General features: G+C 40.0%; 2 protein-coding genes and 1 non-coding gene across 7 annotated transcripts in view; all 3 read right to left on the bottom strand.

The window, feature by feature from the left end:
• The window catches only part of POLN (DNA polymerase nu), a 161,537-nt gene extending 138,054 nt beyond the window's left edge, over positions 1-23,483 (bottom strand). For 3 of the 4 annotated variants that reach the window (XR_013533228.1, XM_035294609.3, XM_035294610.3), the window contains exon 1: positions 9,873-10,028. Coding sequence is in view for 3 of the 4 variants with exons in the window: in XM_035294609.3 (XP_035150500.3) it covers positions 9,873-10,005 (133 nt within the window). In the remaining variant the exon portion in view is untranslated. Of the gene's footprint in view, positions 1-9,872; positions 10,029-23,406 lie in introns of those variants that run through there. The other variant, XM_008993707.6, reaches the window with a different exon arrangement.
• LOC118152508 (U6 spliceosomal RNA) lies at positions 3,972-4,074 on the bottom strand. The gene has a single exon (XR_004741268.1). It is a non-coding gene; the product is annotated as a U6 spliceosomal RNA (small nuclear RNA).
• On the bottom strand, positions 12,582-23,483 carry HAUS3 (HAUS augmin like complex subunit 3). 2 transcript variants are annotated; one of them, XM_008993706.5, is made up of 5 exons: positions 22,938-23,483; positions 20,850-21,904; positions 19,247-19,686; positions 16,785-17,013; positions 12,582-12,900 (listed from the first exon to the last, which is right to left on the bottom strand). In XM_008993706.5, the coding sequence occupies exons 2-5, from the start codon at positions 21,756-21,758 to the stop codon at positions 12,667-12,669; spliced, it is 1,812 nt and encodes a 603-aa protein (XP_008991954.2). In that variant the 5' UTR covers positions 21,759-21,904; positions 22,938-23,483; the 3' UTR covers positions 12,582-12,666. The 2 variants fall into 2 exon arrangements, with proteins under 2 accessions (XP_008991954.2, XP_008991953.2); XM_008993705.5 differs by having other exon boundaries at positions 23,407-23,483.

Below are 23,483 nucleotides of genomic sequence, written 5' to 3'. Positions count from 1 at the left end.
ACCATCTGCCCTGGCAGTTCTAACATTTCTACTTCACTTAGTGTGAACCCTCTCCTACAAGGAACTAAGAGCCATCCTGGTGGTATGTTAGCACCATCTCTTGGAATCTTCATTGGATGGTCAAATCTAGTGTCTCTGGAGTGATCTCACATCAATAAACTCTCCCTTATCCTTAAGCTTAAGGTTTCACCTGCCTTGATCCAGCACCCTCAGACCCAGCCCACCCGTAGGTACTCTCCCAGGCCTGCTTGTATATGGCCTGTTAGATCCCATAGTTCCTTTGGAGTAGAATCTCTTTCGTCCCTTTGCCAGTTATCAACATACTGCCTCTCAGCTACAAATTCACCCCTCGTCGCACAGCATGCACTACTGAAAATTCACCTCCTTTGCCACCTGGCACAATGTTTAGCTCTGTCAGCAGAGGGTGCTAGAGGGATGCTGCCAGAGAAGGAGCCTCTGGTTGCTGTGCTTCCCTTTCTTCTCACTCCTGCAGCTCTTAGCTAGTGTACTAGACACCCAGGAGCAGCCCCTCTGGCCACTCCCCAGCTACTCACGCAGACATTCTAGCCAGCTCTTCAGCAAGTTTCAGTCAACCCCTGTGGGCAGCTTCCTACTGAGTTTCATGGGCACCCCTGCCAACTTCTCAGTGAGTTCAGTGATATCCATAGGTGGGTGCCCACCTGCCAGACTGATGTGGCACTTCAGTCAACTTCTTGGCCACCCAGTGGGCTACATCCACACCCCCTGACAATCTGAATCTCAGTCTTGAGGGGAGTAATTCTGCTAAACTTGTCCCTTCCTTCAGCACCCCACTTCAGCCCTAGGGGAGGAAGCTGCTCCCTGTGTCTGCTATTGCTTTATTCCTTGGTACCTAATCCTGCTAGTTATTAATGCCTGAAACATTCCCTGTTCAAATTATCTATGGTTTCTGTCCCCTGACTGGACTATCTCATGCACTTCTGTAACAGGCCCAATACTTTTCAGCTGGGTTATTTCGTGACTTAATGACCAGGAGAGGAGGTGACAGCAAAAAAGAAAAAGCCTGAACAATACATTTATGAATCTTTTCACAATTTCATATAAAATGACATATGTATGTGTATGTATAACTATACAAAAAGATTTGGGGAATTATGAAGTTTGTTTTTTTTGTTCCTCCCTCCCCACCCTAAAAACTTTTCCTAAAGTATTACAAAATAGTGAGGGAGCATGTCTGGTTTCTCAAGACAGAAGCTCTGCATTGTTTTCAAGCAAAGCTTGGGGGGAAGCGCTCATAGTGGGGCCATTTCTGCAGGTCTCAGAGGTATCCGATACTCAAGATTTATTTTTTAAATAAAATGTATTATATTTTTTTGAAACAGGGTCTCACTCGTTACCCAGGCTGGAGTGCAATGGCATAATCTCAGCTCCTTGCAACCTCCACCTCACAAACTCATATGACAATCACCCTTCCTCAGGCATCCAAATAGCTAGGATTACAGCCACCCAAACAGTCCATCATGCCCCACTAATTTATTTGTAGAGATGGCTGTGAAAGGAAAATAAATCTTGGGAACTCCAGGTCACTAAGGTAAAGGGAAAAGTGAAGGTGGAAACTGCTTAGGGCAAACCTGCCTCCCATTCTATTCAAAGTCAAATTCTATCCCCCTGAGGTTCACCTGAGACAGATGCGTATCTGACCTTCTCTCCCCTGTTGTTTCTGTAAAAATAGATTCACTAAATTGTGTATTCAGTGGAAGGCTGATCAAGAACTCAAAAGAATGCAACCTTTTGTTTTTGAAAGAGTCTCTTTTGAAACAGTCTCTTCAAAAGTAGTAAAAAAAAAAAAAGAAAGAAAGAAAGAAAAAGAAACAGAGCCTCATTGTACCCCCCAGGCTGGAGTGCAGTGGTGTGATCTCGGCTCACTGCAACCTCTGCCTCCCAGTTCAAGCCCTTCTCCTGCCTCAGCCTCCTGAGTAGCTGGGATTACAGGTGCCTGCCACCGTGCCCGGCTAATTTTTTATTTTTAGCAGAGGCAGGGTTTCACCATGTTGGCCAGGCTGGTCTTGAACTCCTGACCTCAGGGGATCCACTCGGTTTGGCCTCCCAAAATGCTGGGATTACAGGTGTGAGTCATCCTGCCTGGCCCCTCTTTATCTACTTCTAATCTGGAAGTCCCCACTTCGAGTTGTCCTGCCTTACCAGACCAAATCAGTTACAGCTTACAGATATTGATATCTCATGTCTTCCAAAAATGTAAAAAAGCCAACTACCCCCAGCCACCTTGGGCACATGTCTCAGGGCATTGTAAGGCTGTGTCATAGGTGTGTCCTTAACCTGGGCAAAATAAACTTTCTAAATGGACTGAGAGCTGTCTGATATTTTACATTCACAGGTTTTCGCCATGTTGACCAAGCTGATCTGATTGATCCTGGAGGTCTTTTTTTTTCTCCCTATGGTGTCTCAATCAAGTTTAAAATATACCAATCCAAAGGTTCCCATCCTGTATCTCAGGGTCTGGTCCTTCTTTTCTCAGATCAAGACCTTAATCTTGGCCAGGCAGGGATGGCTCATGCCTGTAGTCTCAACACTTTGGTGGGCCAAGACAAGCTTCTTGAGCCCTGGGATTCGAGACCAGACTGGGCAACATGGCGAAACTTCATCTCTACTAAATATTGAAAACAAAACAAAACACTAGCCTGGTGTGGTGTGTGTGTCTGTAGTCTCAGCTACTCTGGAGAATCACCTGAGCCCCAGAGGCAGAGGTTAAAGTGAGCCACTGCACTCCAGCCTAGGTGTCTTTAAAAACAAAACAAAACAACAGCACACCACCAGGGCTGAAAATTCAGGTTTCTCTGGAGTAATCAGGACTAAGCAGGACTCAGTCTTGGGTCTATGGCTACAGGCTGTCTCTTTACAGGCTGCCCAGGAAGCCCTCTGGCTTTCAAGTTTAGCCTTAATTGCTTATTGCCCCCAGCCTTTTTTTTTTGGTATTTTTCCAAAGAATCTATTCCCAGCCACGCCCAATTTAGTTCCATTGTCTTCAACTGCCTTGTACTTCTCAGATGTGCAGTATTGTCCCAGCTGGTGCAGTTGCTCCCATTGGTAAGCCAAACCCACCTTGAGCCAGATTCGTATTCTACCCATAACTTGTGATGAGGTCATCAGTGCCAGCTTACCTGAGGGAAACCAAACTCCAACTCCAAACTCACGTCTACTTTCTCAGACCACTCCTGCCACCAACGGCAGCAGATCAGGTTCCCTGAGACTGAGATTTGTCAGCAGTTTACTGATGAGTGGCCTTGGAAATCAGAAGAACTGAACCTGGGGAAGCTGAAATGTGACACGTTGCAAAAAATGCCTCGGCCAATGCCACCTGACAAAGGGGGTCAGGTTGGCACAGATATATACAAGCTATAATTACAGTCATGCAGGGGTATGTTCTGAAAAATGCATCATTAGGCGATTTCATTGTTATGCAAACCTCACAGACCCCTGAGCTGAGGACTAGTATCTGTCTGTAGTCTCCTAGGAACCAGGCAACATAGCAGGACGTGAGCAGCAGGTGAGTAAGCATTACCACCTGAGCTCTACCTTCTGTCAGATCTGCAGCAGCATTTGATTATCAAAGGAGCATGAATCCTACAAGGAATAGGTTGCAGGCTCCTTATGAGAATCTAATGCCTGATGATCTGAGATGGAACAGTTTCATCCCAAAACCATCCCCCCGTCCCCATCCCATAGAAAAATGGTCTTCCATGAAACCAATCCCTGGTGCCAAAAAGGTTGGGGACTGCTGTCATATACTGAACTTACATGAACCTAAATGGCATAGCCTACTATACTCCTAGGCTGTATGGTCTATAGCCTATAGCTCCTAGGCTACAAACCTGTACAGCATGCTACTGCACCGAACACTGCAGGCAACTGTAACACAATGCTAAGTATTTGAGTATCTAAATATAGGTAAAAATACAGTATAAAAGATTTTAAAAAATATGGAACGCTTCACGAACTTGCACGTCATCCTTGCGCAGGGGCCATGCTAATCTTCTCTGTATCCAATTTTGGTATCTGTGCTGCTGAAGTGAGCACAGTATACAAGACTTTTTAAATGGTACTGATATAGGGCACTTACCATAAACGGAACTTGCAGGAGTGGAAGTTGCTCTGGGTGAGTCAGTGAGTGGAGAGTGAATGTGAAGCCCTAGTGCGTTACCATACACTATGTAGACTTCATAAACACTATACACTTAGGACACACTGCATTTATTTTTAAAGATTTTCTTTCTTCAGTAATAAATTAACCTCGGTGTACTTTAACATTTTTTACTTTATACACTTTCAAATTTTTTAAACTTTTGAACTCTTTTATAACATTTAGCTTAAGATAAAAACACACTGTATAGCTGAACAAGAATATTTTTTCTTTTTATCTTGATTCCATAACCTTTTCTCTATTATTAAGATACCTAACTTTTAAAAAAACGTTTTAAACTTTGTTTAAAACTAAGACAAACACACCCATTAGCCTAGGCCTACACAGGGTAGAGAGCATCAGTATTACTGTCTTTCACTTCCGTATCTTGTCCCTCCAGAAGGTCTTCAGAGGCAATAACACATACGGAGCTGTCACTTCCTATGGTAACAGTACCTTCTTCTGGATACCTCCTGGAGGACCTGCCTGGGTTGTTTTACAATTAACTATTTTTTCATAAGTAGGAGTACACTCTAAAATAATGAAAAAAAGCATATATAGTATTGTAAATATATAAACCAGTAACAGTCATTTGTTATCAAGTACTATGTATTGCACATAATTGTATATACATAGTACTGTACTTTTACACACCTGGCACTATGTATATACATAGTATAGTACACCCTAAAATAATGACAAAAAGCATATATAGTGTTGTAAATATATAAACCAGTAACAGTCATTTGTTGTCAAGTACTATGTATTGCACATAATTGTATATACATAGGACTGTACTTTTACACACCTGGCACTATGTATATACATAGTATAGTACAGTGTAGTAGGCTATACCATCTAGGTTTGTGCAAGTGGACTGTATGACATAGCTGTACACTATATACAGAGTGCTATACTTTTATACACCTGGCAGTGCAGCAGGTTCATGCCAACATCACAATAAAAACGTAATGTGCCTGGGCATGGTGGCTCATGCCTGCAATCTCAGTACTTTGGGAGGCTGAGGCAGGTGGATCACCTGAGGTCAGGAGTTCAAGACCAGCCTGGCCAACATGGTGAATCCCTGTCTCTACTAAAAAGACAAAAATGAGCCGGGCATGGTGGTGGGTACCTATAATCCCGGCAACTCCGAAGGCTGAGGCAGGAGAATCCCTTGAACCTAGGAGCAGGAGGTTGCAGTGAGCTGGGATCGGGCCACTGCACTCCAGCCTGGGTGACAAGAGTGAAACTGTCTTGGGGGAAAAAGTAAAGCGTTGTGTTATAACAGGATAGCTACGACTATCACTAGGAGACAGGAATTTTTCAGATCCATTACAATCTTATGGGACCACCAACATATATTCAGTCTGTCATTGACCAAAACATCATTCATTATGCAGCACATGACTGTCCAGTCACATAAATTATAATCACAGAAAAAAAATTAACAAAAATATAAAAGGTACATACTAAGTTGTTAACATAGGTTAACAATGAGAGGGTCCGACAAGCAAAAAAGAACTTGAATCTTCTCACAATTTGATATTAAAATGTTGTATGTATAATCTATATAAGTATATACATTTTTAAAAATGTATTTGGGAGGCCGAGGCAGGTGGATCACTTGAGGTCAGGAGTTTGAGACCAGCCTAACCAACATGGTGAAACCCTGCCTCTACTAAAAAGACGAAAATTAGCCAGGCATGGTGGCAGGCACCTGTAATCCAGGCTACTCAGGAGGCTGAGGCAAGAGAATACCTTGAACCCAGGAGGGAAAGGTTGCAGAGAGCTGAGATTGCACCACTGCACTCCAGGTTAGGTGAAAGAGCAAGACTCCCTCACTCCATCTCAAAAAAAAAAAAGGAAACAAAGAAAGAAAAGAAAATTGTGTGGAATTACTGACTTTAGTTTTTGTTTAAACACAAAAACACTTCCTAATGTACTACAAAGAGACTCCCCAAAAATGTTGAGGAAAAAATCTGAAACACTAAAAAACAGTAGGCCAGGTACCGTGGCTCATGCCTGTAATACCAGTACTTTGAGAGGCAGGAGAATCGTGTAAGCCCAGGAGTTGGAGACCAGCCTGGGCAACATAGCAACACCTTGTCTCCACAAAACAAACGAAAAACCAGCCAGACACGGTGGCAATTGCCTGAAGTCCCAGCTGCTCAGGAGGCTGAGGTGAGAAGATTGCTTGAACCTGGGAGGTTTAGACTGCAATGACCTATGAATTTCAGCCTGGGCAACAGAGCAAGACCCTGTCTCCAAAAAAAGAAAAAGAAAAGAAAAAGTTTATTTCTCTCTCATGTTCTGAGGTCAATGGTCTCAATAGGTGGTATAGCTATTTTTCAAGTCACTCAGGGCCCAGCATCCTTCTAGCATGTTGTTCCACAATCTCTAGGACACTCTTATTTGCAGGGCTGGAGAAGAATCATTTTGGCTCCAACTGGTGGGAAGCAAAGAGGCCAGAGAAGCAGGCAAGCTATCTTGGAGCCTCACCTGGAAATGGCACCCATTTGAGTTCACAACTCACTGACAGGCACCTGGCCAATTGGTCAAACCTGACTGAAACAAGACTGAGCCATGTAGTGTAACTGTATGCCTCAGAAAAGAAGGATGGATTCCATGAGGTAAGCAATGAGTAATCGCTGCCAAAAAGGCATCTGGAACAATATAAAATGCCCATGACTATGAAGTAGTTGCCATAAAAGGCAGGATCATGGTTACATTTGAGCAGGGAGAGATTTTAATTCAGAAGTAAATTTTGAGGTGTTGGCAATGTAAGTGGTAGTTACATGGATGTTCTCTGACATTAATTTAAGTTTTGTATTTTTAGTGTTTTTCATGACAAACTGTTTTTTTTTTGAGACGGAGTTTCGCTCTTGTTACCCAGGCTGGAGTGCAATGGTGCGATCTCGGCTCACGGCAACCTCCACCTCCTGGGTTCACGCAATTCTCCTGCCTCAGCCTCCCAAGTAGCTGGGATTACAGGCACGCGCCACCATGCCCAGATAATTTTTTGTATTTTTAGTAAAGACGGGGTTTCACCATGTTGACCAGGATGGTCTCAATCTCTTGACCTTGTGATCCACCCGCCTTGGCCTCCCAAAGTGCTGGGATTACAGGCTTGAGCCACCACGCCCGGCCCGACAAAGCGTTTTTAAATATCTATACCTGGTTCAAGAAGATATAACAATCCAATCTTTACTGAATGTGTATCTCGAGTCACCTGTCAGTCAGTCTAGCAGATAAAAAAATTAGACCCCAAAATGACTAGTATCACAGGTTTAAATACAGTTTGGTGTGACTTAGTGTTTTTAAAAGCAAGTATTTGTAGTTTATTTCCATTAATTTCTGAGTTTAATTTCGATATTTATTTGGTATGAAATAGGCTCATGGAAATGAAAGGCTAGTTTACAATATTTTTCTTAGAAGTAAGAATTTGACATAGTAACAGCTCAGTATTTGACAAGAATCCAGGAGTCAATTAAAACTTTAGGTCCAGCATTACTCATCAATAATCCACCAGTAATCCAACTTTAATTTGGATTCATATGATAAAGGAATGAAACTGGTGAGCATCTGTGGTGGAAAGACACCAAGGTGGCCCTATGATCCCTGCCTCTTGGTATCAGGTCCTTGGGTAACCCTCTGTCCCTTTGAGTGTGAATGGGACTACTGATGAGCTTCTAACCAACAGAACACAGAAAAGGCAGCAGCATGTATGTGATCACATTACATAAAACTGTAATGTCAGTCTTGCTAAGGAGACTTTTGCTGGCTTAGAAAAAATGAGCTGCAGGCCAGGAGCAGTGGCTCACACCTGTAATCTCAGCACTTTGGGAGGCCGAGGCAGGTGGATCACGAGGTCAGGAGTTCAAGACTAGCCTGACCAACATGGTGAAACCCCGTCTCTACTAAAAATACAAAAATTAGCTGGGCATGGTGGCGTGTGCCTGTAATCTGAGCTACTCAGGAGGCTGAGGCAGGAGAATCACTTGAACCTGGGAGGTGGAGGTTGCAGTGAGCCAAGATCATGCTACTGCACTCCAGTCCAGGCAAAAGAGCATAACTCTGTCTCAAAAAAAAAAAAAAAAGAAAAAGAAAAAGGTGAGCTGCCTTGCCATACTGTAGGCTGCCCACAGAGAGGATCACATGACAGAAACTGGGGATGCCTTCCAGGCACCAGCGAGAAACTGAGACCCTCGGTTTGAAAGTCTACAAGAAACTGAATTCTGTTAACAACCATGTGAACTTAGAAGAGAATGCTTCCCTGCTGCAGCCTCGAGAGACACACCAGCCCTGGCTGACACCTGGAGTGCACCCTTGCAGAGGACCCGGTGGAGTCAGGTACAGGCTCCTGACGCACAGAAACTGTACAACAATAATTGTGTTGTTTTAAGCCAGTAAGCTTGTAGTAATAACGTTACACAGCAATAGAAAATACAATCCTTATGAAAATTTCACTATTTTTCCCAATCTAAGAATTGAGAGAAAAGTGGTATATTTTTTTCTATTATCTTCTCAATAACCTTAACAAAAACCAGGATTTTAACATTTTAATGGGGTATTTTATTTTTAGAGATAGGATCTTGCTATGTTGCCTAGGCTGGACTTGAACTCCTGGACTCAAGTGATTGTCACAGGCATTAACAGGGTATTTTAGAACAACGACAAGAGTTGACAGGAGATGGACTATCATAAATTTTTCATCAGAGCCTCATATTATAGCTGCCAGAGGCATTTCATTATTCTTACCAGTTTTTGAAGGGAAATATATTTCCACCTCTGTCAAGTATATACCCACTCTATTACTCAAAAAATATATGGAATAATAAATGTGATTATGATAGTGTTTTACACTATCAATTGCTAGGCATGTAATTCACACTCAAAAATTCTTTATTAGTGTGACTTCTACTGCAGTAAGGTATATAAGCAACATGCCTGAATAGATAGTGTCACTGTATCTTAAGAAGTTGTGTTTATGAGAGCTTTTGCGCTAATATTTGCCAACACTCTCAATTATTTCATTTCAATTTCATTACTCAATTATATCTCACTCACTTATGCCTTATTTTGTAGAAAGAGCAACCAACCACAAATTATTGACCCAGACTTACAAATTTAAAATAAAAACTACTTTTCTAGTTAGCAAAAAAAAAAAACCCAAAAACAAAATAAAACACCAAAAACCCTGATGTTATAAACATTTCAGTGACATCTGTGAGCATATCACTGCTTTTACTATTATGCCGCATGTCATAAACACATATATACTGATCCAATAATCCTTGCCACCTAAGAGTTTACATTTCCATGTCAGTATAATACACATATTGTCAAAAACATATCTCTTGCTCACCACACACAACAGCAAATACTATGTATGGGTTCCACGACCTGAGAACCAAGATTAAAACATCTCTTTTGAAGATAGTAAAAAACCTAATCCATTCTAAGGAAATATTTGACAGAAACACCTGGAACAAGGAAGAAAGTGTTACATTTTTAAAGCAATAAAAGTTAAGGGAACATGAAAGTTAGTGAGCAGAAGCTCAGTCTACATTAAATGAGTGTAAAAGGAGTGGGAACTGGGCATCTGTCTACATGCATTCCATTTTCAATTCTTATCCTTTAGAATAATTAACATTCAAAGTATCAAGAGAGAGAAAGGTTCATAAAAATTACTTACTCTCTGTACTCTTTCCCCAAGTCTTAGAATCCACTAAATCACCTGAATGAATAGCAGACATAATCTTCTGAGCAACACTGGAGAGCGGTGTCTTACAGAGATCAAAGCCTACCAATGCCTCATAATTTTCCATTTTCACAAAATCCTAAATGTAAGATTAACATAAGGTAAATACCCATATATTAATTCTAATACTTTAAAACAGGAAATACAATGAAGTTATTTTGAAAAATTTATACACCAACTTTAAAATGTCTATATTTATAACCATAGAAAATGGGCATCAATCATCCAATAATATAGATAGGATATTAAGAAAAAAGCAAAATAGAGACTCAATCCAGATATCACAGTAAATAGATAAAGAACTTATTTTCTAGGTAACCAATTTAGAAGCAAGCAATTTACTCAAATACTTCTTGAGATTTGAAAAATGGTATTAAATCTTCAAATAAATCTAGTAACATGACTATAACTGACTTGGGTAATTATGGAGACACACAGCTACCAGCTACCATCCCCACCTTGATCAGCCCTGTTGGACCCCTGGGCTGAGCAAGTGAAGTTTTGGATGCGGACAGTATAAATCAAGCATTTAAACTGGGCAGGCCATGGCGGCTTATGCCTATAATGTCAGCACTCTGGAAGGCCAAGGTGGGTAGATCACTTGCAGTCAGGAGTTTGAGACTAGCCTGACCAACAGGGTGATACCCCATCTCTACTGAAAATACAAAAACTAGCCAGGTGTGGTGGTGTACGCCTATAATCCTATCTACTCAGGAGGCTGAGGCAGGAGAATCAATTGAGCCGAGATCATTCCACTGAACTCCAGCCTGAGAGACAGATTCTGTCTCAAAAAATTAGTTAATTAAATAAATCAAGCATCTGGCCCCCCATCTAAATAGCTGACACGAATTTAAACAGAATTTGCCACCATAAACCAAGTGACATATTTTCCACATTATCGGAGAAAAGAAAAATTTTAAGTAAATTCTCTATCCCAAGAGAGAATAGAAAAAAATATATACAACAACAAAAAAATGTTGCTCAAGTGATAGGGAGCTGATAGCAAAATCTTAAACAAAATTAACTGCTACAAAGTTAAGGTTTACATAAGAAATACAAAATTTTAAATAACGTAAAATAATTGGCAAAATATTTTTGTTCAATGGGTTGCAAAAATCAAGAGGGTTAATCAAAGTATGCCTGTTTTCTGATGGTTATAGCTAAAAAATTCCACAAAGACCACCCCAACTACATAGTTTTTAGATGGGCATTCTGTATTACAAGCAGGTAAGGAATATTCTTGAAGGTATTTCTACAAGACTCACATGGTATTTATCACAGGCCGTGTATAAATGGGGCACTCAAGAAGCATCTGATATAATAGCAGATGAGCTACTTCAAATTATTTTAGACCAACTCTTAAAATATTTTCTGGTTGCCCAAATACCATTATTAAATACAATTAAACATTTTTGCTCTTAAACTGATTAAAATAGTACCATACATCTTTTGAGCAACCACTTTTACAGAATTTTGAAATTAAAATTTCAAATTTCATTTGAAAATCATTTATGATGTATAAGTCACATTTAATGTCAAAGCACTGCTGAGCTATCTTGTAGAAACTTTTTTTTTTTTTTGAGACGGAGTTTTCGCTCGTTACCCAGGCTGGAGCGCAATGGCGCGATCTCGGCTCACCGCAACCTCTGCCTCCTGGGTTCAGGCAATTCTCCTGCCTCAGCCTCCTGAGTAGCTGGGATTACAGGCACGCGCCACCATGCCCAGCTAATTTTTTGTATTTTTAGTAGAGACGGGGTTTCACCATGTTGACCAGGATGGTCTCGATCTCTTGACCTTGTGATCCACACGCCTAGGCCTCCCAAAGTGCTGGGATTACAGGCTCGAGCCACCGCGCCTGGCCCTTGTAGAAACGTTTGAGTCCCCAGAATTCAGACTCTAAAATGAATGATGGCCAATAAAGTCCCAATATTCTGTGGTACAAGTAGAGATATACAAACAGTCTAAAAGTCTATAGCAGGGAATTACGAAGGAATACAATTTGAGCAGCCCAATTTTATTTTACAGTCAGATATGAGGGGACTTGGCCATTTTACATACTAAGGTCTACAGATTTAAAATGCTGACTAGAAGTTCAATACATTTAAAAATATTTAACAGTAGCTGGGTGCGGTGGCTCAGGCCTGTAATTCCAGCACTTTGAGAGGCTGAGATGGGTGGATCACGAGGTCAGGAGATTGAGACCATCCTGGTCAACATGGTGAAACCCCATCTCTACTAAAAATACAAAAAATTAGCTGGGTGTGGTGGCGCATGCTTGTAGTCCCAGCTACTCGGGAGGCTGAGGCAAGAGAATCGCTTGAACTCGGGAGGCGAAGTTGCAGTGAGTCAAGATTGCACCATCATTGCACTCCAGCCTGGTGACAGAGTGAGACTCCATTTCATAAAAAAAAAAAAATTTAGCAGCAGAAAATTTCTATTTTTAAAAAGAAAGGAGATAAGTGTATTAAAAATATTTGCATTATGTCATAATGCTTTTTCCTTGTAAGTAAAAAATCACCAGGACTAAGTACCACTAAATAAATGCTTGTCATCAAGCACTGGTACTCTGAATGTACTACATGAGAAAAAAGTCAAACTAATAATACTTGAATTCATCAAATAAACTGTTCCATTGTCCTCAAATTTAAAAAATTTGGTAGTGTTTATTATACATAGTCTCCTCCTAATAAAAGAGCATGAGTAATAAAGATTCAGTTTTCAGTAATTTTCAATCTTCAAGACTAACAGCCTTAATTTTTGACTGGGTTTCTAAATTCTCCACAATATCTTTCAGATAATCTTCATCTTTTAAAAAATATACATATAATTCTCTTTCCACTTGATGTAATTTATTATTTGCCAAAGTTTTTCTTTTTGTCTTCACATCAGCAAGAATATCAGTGAGGAGATGATTTAGTTTATTCATTTGAGATTCAACTTGATGAAACTGCTCTGTTAACTCCTAAAAAAGGAAAATAAAAATAAAAATTCAAACACTTTATTCCTAATACCAATTATAAAATTAAAATATAATTTACATGGAAAGACTTTAAACGATTTAATAACTTCCCACAATTTTAGCAATAAATCTCAATTTCAAATCCATAACGGGTTAATTGCAACAACTTCTGATAATTTTAAGCAAACCCTTCCTGAAGAGCACTTGATATGTAAGTTGTTCTGTGCATTCATATAGTCAACAAATATTACTGTGCCAAGTACTGTTTTAGAGATTACATAAGAATGAACAAAATCTCCCTCATGGAGCTTATATTCTGCTTAATTAATCAAATATTGTTTTAGCCTATTCTGTTTATTCTAGAAAGAAGGTACAGAATATAAGACCAATAAAAAATAATTATCTAAACACAAATCTCCATTTTTCATATTTTCTTACCAGATAGAATTATACATGATATTCCACAAAAATCAGCTTGACTAATCATGTAATTTTCCTGCTCAAGAATCTAGCCATGCCAGACCCTTCACATTATAATAAATTTAAATTCCTCAGTTTCTAGCATTTAAACCAGATTATTAGCAAGTGTCCATAGCCTTCTAATGAAGGATTTTACTTAAAATTTTAGCCAGTTTTCAGAAAATCTGCTGCTCTAACTACCCTCAATTTTGCACAGCTTCTCAGCATGGTCCACGAGCATCCTAATTATCTGAGGTACTTGTTATGAATACAGATTCCTGTACCCCACACTAGACTAAATTACTTAATCTCTGTACAGGGCTAGGAACCTGCATTTTGATATGCTCCCTGATGATTCTAATGTACAAGTTCAAGAATGACTACTTAAGACCTGCCATAAATGCCAATTCACAGGGCAGTACGTCTTAAAATACATATTTTTGAAAATCAAGTAATTTTGACATTATATCTACATTTAGTGATCTCCTCTAAGACAAACTTGGTAAACTTGAATATACCAAGAAACAATAATCTCATCTTTACCTTCAATTAAATACTAAAGATCACATAATTGCTAAAAGAGTATTGCTACAGATACTAAAGTTCAGCTTCATTAATAACAGAAACACAAAACTGATACGGCATTTTACATCACATTGAGCTAGGGAAAAACACTAATGATACCCAGTGATAAGACTGGAGTGAAATTACCATATTTTAGTGATTACTGGATACATGTTTTTCATATTTGAATATATTTGAAATGAAGATGCATCTTATTCAAGAATCTCATTATGATTGTTTCTGGCCAGGTACTCTTAAGAAATACTTTTTCACCAACATTCTTGATATACAATGTGGAAAATTACACACGACTTTGAGTCAAAAAATAACTTAGAATTGGACACTGAAATGTGAAGCTTTAGAACTACCCTAACCATTTAAATTATTTTTTCCCTTTTAACATATGTCCAAGAAATCTATGTCTACCTATACCTAAAAATATATTTTCTGGGAAGTATGAAAAACAAAAATTCTTAACAAGAAAACATTATGTCAGTTTAAGAGTTTTTTGTTTTAGCAATTCATAAAATGATGGTGTACCTTATGATCAATGGTGTCTAGTACACACTTAAATAGTGCTGGTAACATTATAAACGCCTTTAAAAAGCAGTACAAAGGCGAAAAAAAAGTGTATATATCACCCTAGCATAAAAAACCCAATGACCCTGTTTCCAAGAATTTAACCAGATGGAAGTACCCAACAATAAGCTACACACACAGAGATGCACAAAGATAGTGATGTTCAAGAGCAAGCGAAAGAACAAAATGAAGACTACCAAAACGCCCAGGAACAACAATCATGATGCACAGTAATTACATCAATAGATAGTTAACATTAAAAGAAAACTATTTGGAGAGTAAAAATGTTTATTTCATCATGCTAAGTAAAAACAAAACTACGGTCTTTGCTGAGGGTCTTTAGAAGTTAGCACCATGGCAGAAGAAATGAAGATCAAAATTAAGAACTACAGAACTGTCCCTTTTGACAACCACTTCACCAACCAGAACCAGAACACGAACTGCGGGAACAACTACCTAGACTTCTACCACTCCACGAAGGCAATGACTGCTAAAGAGGATGATGTATCTGTGTGCAAATGGTACTGGCATGTGTACAAGTCCCTCTGCCCCATATCCTCAGTCTTGGCCCGGGACAAAGGCATGTTTCCTGGGAAGATCTGAACTGGTTCCACCCCACCTTTCCTCTGTTTTCCATCCTTCTCCCAGGGTGGTAAAGGGGGCCCTGGGTACATGACGATCCCTATCCTGGGTCCATGAATCAGGACTTAACTAATAGTAAAAACTTACTGGTCAAGTATAAAGAAAACTATATGCCTTACAGTAACTAAGCAAAAGAAAAATGGCACAGGAATATTAACATGAGACAAGAGTATCAAGACAAAAAGCATCACAGGAATAGTCATTATGCAATGCTAAATGCTTTGATTCACTGCAATTTAAAACCACCAGGATAATTATTCACTGCAATTTTAAACTTGGATATCACTAAAAAAAATAGACTCAAAATACATAAAGAAAAAATGATATAAAACTACATGGAGAAATTATCAAATCCACCATCAGAGCAGAAATTTTTACACGATTATCAATAGAACAAGAAGGCAAAAATCAGTAATGGGAGACCTTCCAAAAAAAACCATCACAGATACCACTTCACACCCATTGGGATGGCTATTTTAAAAACCACAGGAAATAACAAGTGTTGGCAAAGATGTGGAGAAACTGGAACTGTGCAGCTATGAGACATATAAGACCATCATAGCAGTATGACCTACAGTAACAAAAACTGGAAATAACCTAAATGTCTGTCAATCTAACATTTGGAATATCATATAATGGAATACTAACTATACAATATACAGTATACAGTATAACAATACTAACTATACAAAAGAGAAAACTGAATGAGCTATAGCTTTACATGTATCAACGTGAATAAATCTCAAAAACATGTTAAGCCACTGAAAAAGCAAGCAAGTCACTGAAGGACACATACCATCAATATACATACCATCAGTATAATAACAGCATATAAAGTTCAAAAACATACAAAATTAGGCTGAGCGCATTGGCTCATGCCTGTAATCCCAGCACTGTGAGAGGCCAAGGCAGGCAGATCACAAAGTCAAGAGATCAAGACCATCCTAGCCAAACCCTGTCTCTACTAAAAATACAAAAATTAGCTGAGTGTGGCAGCATGTGCCTGTAGTACCAGCTACTCAGGAGGCTGAGGCAGAATAATCACTTGAACTGGGAGACGGAGGTTGCAGTGAGCTGAGATCACGCCATTGCACTCCAGACTCGTGACAGAGCGAGACTCAGTCTCAAAAAAAAAAAAACATATACAACTAACTACACAGTCTAGGAATATATATATGTGTGTGTGTGTGTGTGTGTGTATGTGTGTGTAATAAACTATACATAAAAGCAAGAAAATGATGGACAAAATTAAGCATGGTAGTTACTCTTTGAAGAAGAGAGGGGAATTATATTTGGAGGGCATATACCAGTACATAGAGGATTTTAAAGATATAAAGGCAATCCTATATTTGCTAAGATGAGTAAAAACAATAGAGGTGGTTTTTCTTAAACACTAATATACACATTACATATCCTTTGGTGTCTGAACAATTGTATACATTTTTAAATTTCTGTGTATACTCATCAAAAACTATCTGAAAAATGTATTTATATGTGAACAAAAATTAGGAGATATAAAAACATATTTTATATTAAGGCAATGGAATTGGAATAATAATTTCCTAATGTTAACATTTTCTTTAATATCTTTTACAACAAACTTTTTTTTAAAAGCATTTTTAACTACTATGGCAAATACCCACCTGATCACTAAGCAGAAGCTGATTTCCTCCTTGATACAAAGCATCGCAAAGCATGTCCACATCATTATTTAGTTTGGATAGAAAGAAAGAATGTTCTTGAGCAGATACTGCCAACTGATCTTGTACTAAAGAAACATTCTGTTTCAATTTCTCAGCCACTTCCTCAAGGTTTCCATGAGTTAGAAACAATTCTTTTTTCTTATTCTCTCCCTCTAAAAGTTGGTAAAGCCTATAAAATGTAAAAGTTAAAATTTTTAAGTCAGAATTTTCAAGTCAGAATCATTTTCAAAATTACAATCCACTGTACTGGGGCATTTGTGGGGATAGCTAAGTAACAACTTATAAAAATATTGGGCCAGGAGGGGTGACTCACACCTGTAATCCCAGCACTTTGGGAGGCCGAGGTAGGCAGATCATGAGGTTAGGAGATTGAGACCGTCCTGGCCAACATGGTGAAACCCCGTGTCCACTAAAATACAAAAAATTAGCCAGGCGCGGTGGCCTGCACCTGTAGTCCCAGCTACTCGGGAGGCTGAGGCAGGGGAACCACTTGAACTCAGGTGGCAGTGGTGGCACTAAACCAAGATCACACCACTGCACTCCAGCCTGGGCGACAGTGTCTTAAAAAAAAAAAAAAAAAGTGTGTGTCTGCTAAAATCAAGCAACTAAAACCATTCTAACTGTAGCACTATTTCAGTACTACTATATTAGCTAACATTCTATTACTGAATTCCCAGCTTTCCCACCAACCAAGTTTTACATAGAAAATTCTTTTAACTTTAACTGCCACTAACATACTTCAAAGTGCACTTCAGAGATACCTCCAAAGAAAACACTTGTTTCCCAGAATATAACTATGATGTAGTACAAACAGGCTTTGGCTCATGTTTGTAATCTCAGCACTGCGGGAGGACTGCTTGAGACCAGGAGTTTAAGATCAGACTGGGCAACATAATGAAGCCCCATCTCTACAAAAAAAAAATTTTTTTAAATAGCCAGGCATAGTGGCCCGTGCCTGTAGTCCTAACTCCTCCGGAAGTTGATGCAGGAGGATCACTTGAGCCCAGGAGTTGGAGGCTGCAGTGAGCTATGATCACATCACTGTATTCCCACCTGGGCAAGAGAGACAGCTCTTGTCTTAAAAGGAAAGAAAAGAAAAGGAAGGAAGAGAGAAAGGAAGGGAAAGCAAGGAGATAAAGGAGGGAAGGAAGGAAAAAACAAGCCAGCCAGTCAGCCAGCCAGCCTGCAAGGAATAAATTTGAAACAGAAGACCTAGGTCTAGGTCTGAGTTTTCTGGGATGTGAAACCCAGGGCAAATCGAACATTCAGACTTATTTCCACATCTTAACTATGCCACATCTTAACCTACCTATATAACAGGATTGTGGTGGGATTAAAAGAGAAAAACAGAAAATATAAACAATGTAAAATATAAAGATGTAAAATTAAAACAATTAAAATGTAAACAATAAAGAGCTACATAAATGGCTATAGTAAACTTTTGCTACTCCAGTCTTGTCTGTATTTGGTTGGCAAATTAAAATCTTGATGAGCCATGAGCCCACTTTAATATGTCAAACCTTAACTGCAGAAAATTATTCTATAGGACAAATGGAAAAATCTGGGACAGCACCTTTCACATACCTTTAACAAAAAAGGTCTCCTCTTTTTCTCAGAATTGTTTTAAAAGTTATTTTATCAAGTTGTAACAGACTTCCTAAAACTAGTTCAATCCCAAAGCTGCCAATTACAGTCTTACAGATGTAACTACACAATTCCAAGGGGCATCATTCACATAAATCATGATGTCAATGGTAACCCCTGAAATTGTGCAATGAGGCAACCCTATCCAGGCCCCCTCATTTTATTAATATGAAAACAAAAAGATTAGATGCTTTTACCCTACCTGGAGAAAAATGAGGAGTAGGAGCCAGATTTTTGAGGTCTTAAGACTACTTTAGCCCTCCAATTGTCAGCATCCCTGTGCCATCAATTGCTCAGACATCCAGATGAAGCTTGGGACCTAGCATTCATTCTCAGTGATTCTCCTGACTAAACACAGAAATGAAGTCTTCTCCCCTCTCCACTGCTACCTTCTCCAAATGCAGTCAATCCCCTGCCCAGCAATACCTACTATGCTAAGCTGTATTCAAACTTCCTGCCCCAAATCTAAAATGAGATATATAAATAATGATGCCGAAAGGAGAATGAAACCCACTCATTCCTCCAACCCATCCACTTCAGCTACAAAGTAGCTACTTTTAGATCTAACATAAATGGAAAAGGGGGCAAAAAAAAATTACAAATGAAAAAAAGGCATATAAAAATGGGAAAAAAATACAAAGGCCAAAAGTGAAATGGAAAGAATTGTTAAAAGTTCCAAAATTTTAGCTCAAACTTTCTCCAGTATTTTGCAAAAACAAAAGGAAATATTTACTAAAGAAACAAGGAAGCATACGTACCTATGAGTAGAGTGATCCTTAGTATCAATGGTATTCCTTGGATTTATCTGCTGAGAGACTGATGGATCTGTTAACATTTCTAATTGCTTGTAGAGCATCAAGTTACTTTGACCAAGTTCCTGAACCAAGTTTTCAAGTTGATGATATATATCCCAATGCTTTCTTAATTCAATTTCATATGATAACTGTAGAAGTTCAAATGATGCCTTTTGTTTTATTAATTGATTTAAAACTAACTCTTGTCTTGCTGTATAATAATCTTGTTTAGCAATCTGCAGATCAAAATCTCCCTTTACCATTGGCATATTTAATAACTGGGCATTCTCTCTTACCACAGCAGGTAAACTTTTGTCTTTTATTTGAGTGATCTGTTCTTCAAATTTCTTAATCTCACTGGTCAAGCTAGAAATTTTAGCATCCAAATTTTCTTTGTCCACAGCCTACACAAAGAAAAGCAATCACATTTGAAACTGGATGCCTAAATTTGAAATCATCTTAAGATTATTTTCACTTTCCACTTTAGGTGACAAGATAACAAGCTCAATGAATGAACACGAATTTAATATTCCTATAAACCAAAATTACAGTTTAAAAATGAAAAGTGTAGACTAAGTCAAGGGTATGAATTACTAAATTTTAATGCTATTACTACCATACATATAGTAATGGCTACCAAAATAGAGATCTTATCATGCCTGTTTGTTTTACTCAATCAAAACCATTGTTATTAATAGCATACTACTCACTGAATCCAAGTATATGTTCAGTTTTTCTTAAAAGTTAAAATTACAATAGGTCCTAGTCAGCCAGTCGATTTTAGCTGACTTTTACATAATTATTGGACTTCCTATATTATTCCAAAGTTTTTGTCAGCTATAGAAACTAACTTGGTGCTGATATTCAAATTCAGAAAACTTACATTTTTACTCAACTATCTAGCAGTTATATTACCAAGAAAGCAAGCTCTCCAAGAGTGCTGACAGACTTCTGTAATACATTTATCCATATATTCTCAAAAAGGAATTGGTTTGTCTACTGAACTTGGACCTCTGACTTTATTAGCACTATGCTCTGGTTGGAGCAAAAGAGGCAGAATACCCATAATAAAGCAATTAGTTTCTAGCCACATCTTAAAAAGGAAATCTCAGTCCAGTCTGTATCTGCGTTACACAAATTTAAAATTCATAATGCAAATTAAAGCACTTGTGTTTAAAATAAGCTAGATAATGTGGTTGAGATTATAATTACTATTGCTGCCCCGCATTAACATATGGGTCTATTTTGGCGCGTGCCTGTAGTCCCAGCTACTCGGGAGGCTGAGGCAGGAGAATTGCCTGAACCCAGGGGGCGGAGGTTGCGGTGAGCCGAGATTGCGCCATTGCACTCCAGCGTGGGTAACAAGAGCGAAACTCCGTCTCAAAAAAAAAAAATAAAAAAAAAAGAAACATCGACACATAGCACAAATAAGCACCTTGAAAAAGGAGAAAATAAAATACGATCTCTTATGAGATCCCCCATTCTAAAGTACTCTAATAGTAATATTATATCCTCTATTCCCTAACAATAATGACAATATGAATCTAGTCTCATTTCTTTTGCTTACCTTGCTGGATAGGCTATGAAGATTCTCCTCTGCCCATTTTATACTTGCCTTCATGCTCAAATTACTTGCTTTCAAGTGAATTAACTGATGTTGAGCACAAATGTAGGCGAGCTGCAGCCTAGCCATCTCTAGCCGTCTCTCCTCAAGGATTTCCTGATTATCACAAATAGATGGTGTCTGTATATCTAAAAGCTGAAAATTGTCTTCATTTGAACTTTCAACTACTTCATGTATACCCTGAAGGAACTGTTTTTTGGTATACAAAGTTAATGCTGCTGTGCTTTGCTCTTCCTGACTTAGATATTTTTCCAAGGAAAACTGAGATAAAAATACCAGTTGATTTGTCTCTTGACCTAAATTAGAATGTCTGAAGAACCTCATCAATTCTGTAACTTCATCAGTAAGGGCCTGAAGTTCATTCCTGATCTTAGTGTTCACTGCATTTAGAATTCCTTGACTCTGCTTCAGCTTTCTAATGGCTGCTTCTTCTTTAGCATTTAACCTCAGAGATTTGTGGCTAGTTACCGAGGCCATCAACTGGCATTTATTACGTCGCTGAATTTTTAGGTTCTTTAATTTCAGTAGAGTTTGAACCTCATCCTCTAATCTATCCAGCTCTTTGTCATCCAGTCTAGGTGTCTTCAAATCAGAAGTTTTACACGTCTTAAGAGCTTCATCCAATGCCGTCCCTTCTAAGATGGGCTTGCCTGATTTCTGAAGAATGCTAAAAGCTTCCAATTCTCTCTCAGACAACACGTTCTGTTCATTCACAGTCCCACAAAACCACTTCAGAAACGATTCATCTTCAGCACCCTCAAACAACCAGTCAAAATCTTCTCCATTAAGATTATCAGCTTTGGGATAACCAATTTTTTTTAATGTTTCCACAAACTCATTTCCACAACTCATGGTTTAACTACCCCAGTTTTCTTGTATCTGATACGGGTTTACGGTGTTGATTTTTAGAAAATAAAGCCAAATAGAAAAAAGCTACGTTTTATACCAAGTCCACAGGGAAGGGAACATCTATTTTTTCAAATCTATAATGACTCCTCCTGGGGGGGGGAGAAAACAAGTATTAGACCAGAAATAAGACGACAGTGTTTTTAAAAAGTCACAGACAAATACCACGTGGTATCGGGGGCGGGATAACTGGAAAGTAGTTGTACTTGCAATGTTTGATGGTGATAAAGAAAAACGACTAGGCTAGTGCTCAGAAAACCGCAACAGTAATGAAAAGTAACAAGTGAAACTATCTTAGGCCGGGCGCGGTGGCTCACGCCTGTAATCCCAGCACTTTGGGGGCCGAGGCGGGTGGATCACGAAGTCAAGAGATCGAGACCATCCTGGTCAACATGGTGAAACCCCGTCTCTACTAAAAATACAAAAAATTAGCTGGGCATGGTGGCGCGTGCCTGTAATCCCAGCTACTCGGGAGGCTGAGGCGGGAGAATTGCTTGAACCCAGGAGGCGGAGGTTGCAGTGAGCTGAGATCGCGCCATTGCACTCCAGCCTGGGAAACAAGAGCGAAACTCTGTCTCACAAAAAAAAAAAAAAAAAAAAAAGAAACTATCTGCATCCATTTTATCTTTTTTCTAAAGATAAAACGGGGGGCCGGGTGCGGTGGCTCACGCCTGTAATCCCAGCACTTTAGGAGGCCGAGGCGGGTGGATCACGAGGTCAAGAGATCGAGACCATCCTGGCCAACAAGGTGAAACCCCGTCTCTACTAAATATACAAAAATTAGCTGGGCATGGTGGTGCGTGCCTGTAATCCCAGCTACTCAGGAGGCTGAGGCGGGAGAATTGCCTGAACCCAGGAGGCGGAGGTTGCAGTGAGCTGAGATCGCGCCATTGCACTCCAGCCTGGGTAACAAGAGCGAAACTCCGCCTCAAAAAAAAAAAAAAAAAAAAAGATAAAACGGTTTAAAATGCATTACACTTCATAGAGCAACATTTGTTTTAAATTGAAAACAAACGGATCCAAGCCGACCCCGGCCAGCAGGTGGCTGAGCCGTCTCCTGCCCTGGGTCCGTAGGAGACGGAAGTAAGTGCAGCGCATCTCCCGAAGAACCAACTGAACACTCACCTGAACCACTCCACGCGCGAGGCTGCGCCCCGACAGCCCGCCACTGCGGCGCGGAAACCGGGGGCCCCGGGGAAGCGCGCGGCCGCAGTTAGGAGCGCCCCGGGCCGCCGTCCAGCCAGCGCCGAGGGAGCCCGGACGCCCGGGCCGCAGAGGCGAAGGCAGCCCCAGGGACCCGCGGCCCCGAGACCTCCGGCGCCGTGACACCTCCGCACGCCAACAAAACAAACGCACAAGCCCCCGAACCGGTGTCGACAGCGGGCTGCAGACGCCGGGGAGGACCGGCCCCGCGCAACCGCCGCCCCAGCTCCCAGCACTGCGGAGCGGGCCGCGCTCCCCGAGCAGCTGCCGGAACACCCGGAAAGAGACCCCAGGAGCGCAGGAAAGGAAGGGGCAGCGGGAGGCGGACGGGGATCACGGCCACTCCTCCAGCCCACACCCGGCGCCCAGAACCGAGGCCCGCGTCAGTCACCTCAGGAAGCTCCTCTGGCTTCTCACGAGCGCGCGCCGCCACCGCCTCCGAGCCCCGCGCGCCTCGCGCTGCCTGAC

Source organism: Callithrix jacchus, chromosome 3 (genome assembly GCF_049354715.1).
Source record: "Callithrix jacchus isolate 240 chromosome 3, calJac240_pri, whole genome shotgun sequence".
In the NCBI taxonomy this organism is placed as follows: domain Eukaryota; kingdom Metazoa; phylum Chordata; class Mammalia; order Primates; family Cebidae; genus Callithrix; species Callithrix jacchus.
The sequence above is the reverse complement of the archived record's forward strand: the minus strand, read 5'-3'. Positions and strand labels throughout refer to the sequence as shown.